This window comes from Emiliania huxleyi (assembly GCF_000372725.1).
Source record: "Emiliania huxleyi CCMP1516 unplaced genomic scaffold EMIHUscaffold_330, whole genome shotgun sequence".
NCBI lineage: Eukaryota > Haptophyta > Isochrysidales > Noelaerhabdaceae > Emiliania > Emiliania huxleyi.
Genome location: NW_005199524.1, coordinates 99,691 through 106,796, shown reverse-complemented (window position 1 = coordinate 106,796; position 7,106 = coordinate 99,691). Strand labels below are relative to the sequence as shown.

The 7,106-nt window shown below is 63.4% G+C and overlaps 2 protein-coding genes across 2 annotated transcripts in view; both read left to right on the top strand.

Annotated features, from left to right (window-relative positions):
* Window positions 1–2,300: 2,300 nt before the first annotated feature.
* EMIHUDRAFT_241379 (hypothetical protein) lies at window positions 2,301–6,304 on the top strand (the record flags this gene model as incomplete). Its single annotated transcript, XM_005773700.1, has 12 exons — window positions 2,301–2,420; window positions 2,604–2,672; window positions 2,849–2,874; window positions 2,967–3,009; window positions 3,282–3,348; window positions 3,595–3,654; window positions 4,440–4,528; window positions 4,605–4,920; window positions 5,227–5,350; window positions 5,435–5,551; window positions 6,138–6,228; window positions 6,296–6,304. 12 exons carry the CDS (start codon window positions 2,301–2,303, stop codon window positions 6,302–6,304), a joined length of 1,131 nt encoding a protein of 376 aa, XP_005773757.1.
* Window positions 5,439–7,106, top strand: part of EMIHUDRAFT_458405 (hypothetical protein) — a gene marked incomplete at its 5' end in the record, with an annotated part of 2,446 nt that continues 778 nt past the window's right edge. The window contains 7 exons of the mRNA XM_005773699.1: window positions 5,439–5,579; window positions 5,700–5,770; window positions 6,138–6,228; window positions 6,509–6,555; window positions 6,725–6,752; window positions 6,836–6,875; window positions 6,951–7,081. Of these exons, the coding sequence (XP_005773756.1) occupies window positions 5,439–5,579; window positions 5,700–5,770; window positions 6,138–6,228; window positions 6,509–6,555; window positions 6,725–6,752; window positions 6,836–6,875; window positions 6,951–7,081 (549 nt within the window). The remainder of the gene's footprint in view (window positions 5,580–5,699; window positions 5,771–6,137; window positions 6,229–6,508; window positions 6,556–6,724; window positions 6,753–6,835; window positions 6,876–6,950; window positions 7,082–7,106) is intronic.

Below are 7,106 nucleotides of genomic sequence, written 5' to 3'. Positions count from 1 at the left end.
CGACACAGGAGACAGGTGCAATTGGCACTAACACAGGCAAAAAATAGAAAGAACCATTTGACTAAAAAATACATTGATTCAAGAACGTACACCAGCACCTTTTAACAGACCCTGTCACAGCGCATCTTCGATTATGTTGGATCACACCGTTGCGCGGACAGGGTCTGTTAAAAGGTGGCCCAGCAGCAGCAGCCTCCTTCCGCCACCTTTGCTTGCACCTTGCCAAGAGAGCAGAAGCTCTAACCTCGTACTCTTCGTGGACAGCAGCAGCGCCCCTGTTTCTCGGCGCAGAGAGGTCCTGATGAGAGAGGTCCTCAACTCCTCATGAGAGAGGTCCTCATGGGAGGACTCGCCATCTGAGAGGGCATGAAGGGATGCCCCCGGGCCCTCGCAAACACAGAGCCTATCCAGCCTGGCAGCATTACGTTCAGTGGCCGCTGCCGAGCGAGTCGACTGGGTCTGAACACTCCCAGTCGCCTCCCAATGCTGTTGTGGTCGCATGGAGAAGCCTCCATTAACGAATAGTGAGGACCTCTTGAATGAGGACCTCTTGTGACATGAGGACCTCTTCATCTGCGGGCGTCCCTCCTCGTCATCAGCGCCCCCCTTCCCCTCATCATGAGGTGCGGCTCGGCAGCTCACTCTGGGGAGAAGACGGCACTCACCGAGGCACTCACAGGCTCGGTACTCTGGCGCCGTGGTCTCGTTCGATGAAATTTAAGACGACGGCGGTAGTTGTAAGAAAGCAATGATGAATCTCATGTAATCTCAGAAGTAATTTGTGCGGCTCGTCCGGCTCGTCATCATTGAGGACCTCTTAACCTGCGGGCGTCACTCCTCGTCATTCGCCTCTGGGCCCCTTCTGGGCCCCTCTAGTCCTCAACGAGATGCGCCTCGCCCTCCCCAGAGTAGAGCTGCCTGTGCGTGTGAGGGGCCCGTGTGTGGGGTGTTATGAGCTGGTGTGAGCTTGAAGACCCAATATAAGTGCGGTTTCAGACACCTCAGGCCTGCTACTGATGGGCCTGGGCCAGGAGAGCGGCAGGGAAGGCGAGGCCGTGAGCTGAGAGGCTGGAGAGTCCGCGTGTGTGCGTGTCGCGGTGAGCTAAGTGCTCCAAGTGCTCCAAGTGCTGGCAAAAGAATTTCACGTGGAACATTTTGCAAGGTAAAATGGGTATGAGACCGACGGCCAACGTGCACACTGAGTCTGAGAAATTTATGTTCCTTCTCCTTCTATTTCGTGTTTAAATTCTATTTTGCATTGTTAGGTATAAATTGGGTAGTGGGCGCCATATCGAGACGAGGCTGTGTGGCCTCGCGAGCAGGGCCGTGCCTCTCTAACATGGGTGGGCCACCGGTGAGACCTAGCTTCCGGCAACAGCGCGATCCATGGCGCCTGTAGTGTGTGACCTCTGTGAGGACCTCTTGGGCTGAGGACCTCTGGCTAGTGGGCTGAGGACCTCTGGGCTGAGAAAGCTGCCTGTCAACAGGAGTGAAAAGAAAGAAAGAATTTTACAACAAAACTCCCTCGCACGACACTAGGCACGGGACTGGCGCGCACTGGCACTAACACAGGAAGAAAATGCACACACGCCAAAGTTACAAGACCGTTGGAGATCTTTTTGCACGCAGAGAGTCCTCTGCCAGAGCCCAAGAGGTCCTCACAGAGAGGTCCCCACAGACTGACAAGCGCCAAAGGATCGCGGCTGCGGCGCAACTTGCTGCTGCGGGAAGGATACGAGTCGTCTCCCCTATCCGTTAGAGAGGCAAGGGCACGAGACCACTCGAGCAGAGGTCAGCCGGGTGGTGGCCGCCCTCCCTCTCTCTGGGGTGGGCAAATACGAGCCGATTCATCAAGATAGATAGTTAGATTATAGATTTATGTAATATGTATAGAAAGTGATGTGCGGAACCTCGAGAGAGCTCTGATGAAGCATAGGCCTTCGTCCTCTCCTCTCTCCTCCCATTCCTCAGTTATGGCCGCGCAGCGACATAGTATCCACTTGTCTTCCCTGCATAGCTCCTTGATCGAAGCACCCAGACGTATGAAGTCAAGCTCGTCAAACACACACACACACCCTCCCCGTCTTTGTAGCCTGGCGTTTGTGCCCCGTTTGTGCCGCGTCCCGTGCCCCCGAGTTCATTTTATACACACCTGTCTGTGAACGGCGCCGTGTCAGCCTCGTACACGTCGCCGCGAGCAACGTGACATGGGCAAAAAGAAGCCCAGAGGGCGTGACGAGGGCTCCGCCTCGGCCCCTGCACCGGCCCGAGCGAACAGGCGCCCGCCCAGCCGCTACCGCATGGGCGGCAAGGTGCCGGGCGGCTTCCGCATCGGCGAGCGCGTCTACCTCACGGCGTTCGAGCAGTCATCCGACAAGGAGGAGACCCCTGACCGGTTCATGGTGACGGGCTGGGGCGAGGTCAGCGCCACCCTCGCCGCCAGCCACGCCGCCGTGTCGCGCCTGCGCGCCGCCGCCGATACGAAACCGCCGCGTCGCCGCCGGTCGCTCAGCCGCCGCAGCCCGCCGCCTTCTCCACACCGCTGTCAACGCCGCCGCCCGCAGGTCATCGGCGTCGCAAGCGCGGGCGAGTTCCTCGGCAAGGAGGGCGTGCGCGTGCGGCTGGATGGCGGGAGCGAGGTCAACTGCGGCGTCGCTTCGCTGAACCGCGAGGTCAACACACACTCACACGACACGAAACGCACACACCGACACACACTTCTCCGCCCTCCGACCCACGCCCACTCATGACACACCCTGCCCCCCCGCCCTGTGCCCGCCGCAAGCACGCACACACCCACGGCCCGAACTGACGCCCCCCCCCCCCCCCTCTCCGTCCTCACCGCCAGGGCCCGCCGCCTCGCTTCCCGGGCGGGTACGCACCACACACACACACTGCTCCCCCGGCATGCGGCTCTCCAGCCACTGCGGCGACGCACTGCTGTCAGTGTGCGCCGCCGTGAGCAGGTTCCTGTACGGCGAGCAGCTCTACTACACCGGCCCGAGCCTGGTGTGGCCGGACGGAGACACCCTCCCGCGGGGCGGGCTCGGGACTGTGGTTGGGCCGGTGTGCGCCGAGAGGCAGCCGAGATACAGCCGAGATACACAGTCGAGAGGCAGCCGAGATACAGCCGAGATACAGTCGAGATACAGCCGAGATACAGTCGGTGGCTCGGGACTGTGGTTGGGCCGGTGTGTGCGCCCCACAAGTGTAGCAGGCAAGCCTCACTTCCAAGACCATGCAGCGCCTCTCGGAATCCACGACCAAGCGACTGGCGACAGGAGACGTGGCTTCCTTCCGCACACTGGGACGGGGGGGACGGGGTGCACAAGACAGCACCACCATTGAGTTTGTGCCGTGACGGCCGCACACACTTGCTCTCTCTCCACTTGCGTGATGAAGCTAAGCGCGCCTCCCCGTCCGCCTGGCCCCCGCCACAGGCGCCCCTCCCCCGCGACAACCTCGGGCAAACGCGGGAGGGGGAGACGCCAAACGGCGCGGGAGGAGAGCGCCGAGATCGAGACGAGACGAGTCTCCCTGCCCTCTTTTCTCGTGCGTCTCGCCTCTCATTCTCACCACTCTGTCTCGCCACAGGCCTCTCAATGCAGTTCGAGGGCAACCGCGACCGGATCAGCTGCACCCTCGCGCGACTGAGTCGGCGAGATCGCACCGAGATCGCACCGGATCGCAGCGGGAGATCGCACCGAGATCGCACCGAGCGATCGCACCGAGCGATCCCGCGCGAGATCGCACCAGGAGATCGCACCGAGCGATCGCACCGACGCGACCCCCCCCCTCCCCCCACCCCCACCCACCCACCCACCCAGCACTACAGCACTACTGGTGGGCCGCCAGCCCGCACGGAGCGCAGAGGGGCCTCTCTCTCGCCCTCTCGCCGACGCCGCCCTCGATGGACGCGATCCTCATCCTCTTTGGGTGTGTGGGTGTGGGTGTGGTGTTGATACCTCTCCGCTGCCGTAGGTGGCACCCCGACCACCCCCCGATGGACGCGATCACCCGGCGGCGGCGCACGCCCCACTGTAAGAAGCTCTTGAAGGCGCGCGCTGTAGAGACGTGGCTAGACAACCCACCTCACCAGCCCGATCTTGGAATCAAGGTTGCCTACAACTCACATCACTCGTAGAGATGGGTGGAGAGGAGTCCCCGCCCTGCGGTCCCTGTGTGTGCTTGGGGCTTGGCTCATTGAAGAGGGCCATGCGTACTCGCTCTCTGAGCATGCAGTAGAGTCTCTGATTCGCGAGCCGACCATGCCGCATTCTCGTTCTCAAGGAGGGCATCAAGAACTACTGCGCGGCCGAGTTTTGGGACTCGCTTGCACAACAGAAGGAGAAAGGAGGGCCACACCCCCCTTCCCGCCTCTCGCTCCTTCCCCGTTCCCAGCCTGGTCTTCTTGACTGCGCGCCTCCTCGTTGTGACAGGCGAGGAGGAGTGGGGCGCCGGGTTTATGGCGTGGTTTTGCAGGTTCTACATCCCGAAGCTCGACGAGCCAAAGCTGCAGATCCCGGACGTGCGGGCGGCGGGCGGTTGGGGGCGGTGGTCCAGTCGAGCTGTTGAAGGAGCCTCCGAACGTTTGGTCCTCTCAGGTGCACGGCGAGGGGAACGGCAGGGGGCCCGGCGACCACAGCTCGCCGAACCCGGCAGACCAGTGCTTCGCTATGACTCTCCTTCCAATCACTGGCGATGGAGTGCTCCCACAGGCGACCAATTCACCATACTCGGCTTGCAGTGCTTCGCAGACTCCTTGCAATCACTGGCGATGGATCGCTCCTCCAGGCGACCAGTTCACCATGCGGTGGTTCCTCGACCACGCTGTCGTCGACGCCCTCCTGGATGACCCCCAGTCGCCGCTCGAGCGCGACGCCGCCATCTTCGACCTCAAGATGCTGCTCATGGCGAGGGGTAGCCGAGAGGCAGCCGGGAGAGGCAGCGGGGACACGCCCGCAGCTCAGATGCAAGGCGGGCCAAGGGGAGCCGGCCTGAGTACGAGAGGGCTGGAACACTCTCTCCCGCAACACAACCTCGGCCCAAGGTCACGCATGGACGGTCGAGAAGTATGCATAGAACGGACAGACAGCGACGGCAGTCAGTTTACAGCACCGAGTCCCAGGAATTCTTGTTCACACCTCTCTGCGCGCTGCTCCCTGTGACTAGGCGACCGCCCTGTTCCACGTGCACCGCTGGAGAGGGTCCGACCTTGGAAGTAAGGTCTTGCTGACTACCACTACCAGGCGACCGCCCTGTTCCACGTGCACCGCGCGTGGAGGACGACCCCCTACCACGGAGTTGGGGGCTGGCTCGGGGCATACACGACCATCGTCGCCGGGGAGGGGTGTGTGCCGCGGCTCTGGCGGGGGCCGCGGCCACAGCGGCGGTACACGTCCGCGACACGTCCGCGACATGCCCGGCGCACTAGGTCCCGGCTGGCGGGGGACGTGGCCACGCCGGGCTCCGGGGCGTACTACCGCCAGATCCTCGTGGGGAGCGTCGCCGCGTGGTTCGGCTGCTACCTCCTCCTCTACCTCATCGTCCGGTTCGTGGAGAGGGGCTCCATCGACTCGGCGAGCAGACTCCTCCCCTCCGCCCGAGATCGCGCCCGAGGTCACACGAGATCGCACGAGATCACCCGAGATCGCACGAGATCACCCAAGATCGGGCGAGATCGCACGAGATCACAACAGGCGCATACCGGCTTCACCGGCTGGCACCTCAAGCCCACCAAGACCGTCCTCCTCCTGCGGCTCAAGTCGCGGCGCCGCTCCGCACTGCCAAGCTAGAAGCAGCAGCAGCAGCAGCAGCAGCAGCAGCAGCAGCAGCAGCAGCAGCAGCAGCAGCAGCAGCAGCAGCAGCAGCAGCAGCAGCAGCAGCAGCAGCGGCAGCAGTAGTACAGCAGCAGCAGCAGCAGTGATAGCTCCGCCCTGCCAAGCACGAGCCTGTGTGCGAGCAAGGCGCCTCTTCACAGGCCGAGCTGTGAGCAGCGTAGCAGCAGCAGCAGCAGCAGCAGCAGCAGCAGCAGCAGCAGCAGCAGCAGCAGCAGCAGCAGCAACAGTAGTAGCCGTGATAGCAACCTCCCTCTTCCAAAGATCTGACCTCCTCCATCCACGCCCCAATGCGAGCAGGCGCCGCTCCGCGCTCCCTGGCGCCGCCGCTTTCCGAGTCACGACCAATCTGCCGCGAGACTCGGACGTGTTCACTGTCGACATCACGCCCGTGCGGGGGGCTAGATGCCAGCGGAGCTCAGACTCATCCTCCCATATCTCCCCATATCTCCGCCTAGCTCGGATAGACGCGGAGCATACGGAGGTCGTTGTCCTTCCGGCTGGCGCTCGAGAAGACACACGCACTGTGCACTCGGCTGTACTCTGTGGTCTCTGTCTGTAGCAGCGTCCCCCACCTTGTTCACGCGGTGCTCCGAGAGAGAGGAGCGCACGGCACGAGACCGCCCACCGGTGCATACACACCTCCCGCCCTGATGCTGGCCACACTGCAGGTGGGGCACGGGCCGTGGCCGCTCCGGCTGTGGCCGTTTCGATACGGGCGCGCGGCCCCACACATCCCCCCCCCACACCACACACACGCACACACACGCACACACCACAGCAGCCTCCCCCGCATCCTCCGCTCACACCCCCGCCGCTCTCCCCGCTCTGCCCCGGGGGAGGCTGTGTGTGCGTGTGAGTTTTCGACTCTCTAGAGTCCTCTCTAGGCTCAACTGGCTCAACCGCATCCTGGCGGTGTGTGTGGGGCGGTGGGCGGGGCGTGTGCAGTCGACACCCCGCGCCCCGGCCTGACCCGCTCCTCGGGCTCACTCCATCAGGTCTGGTGGTCGGGCGGGGTCGTCGTCACCCCTCCGGCAGGCCGCGTGGCGGGCACGTTCCTCCGGCACGTACCTGTGTACAGCGCTCTCTTCACACCTCAAGCTGTGTGAACAGGCCGCGTGGCGAGCACGTACCTCCGGCACGACCGCGGGGAGGCGGAGGAGGCGCTGGCGACCTTGCAGGCGGGCGGCGAGCCCGAGGGGAAGACGTGCCGATTCTCCGTCTCTGGCAACGACCTCTGCCAGGCCCCTCCCCCCCCTCCCCCCCGCC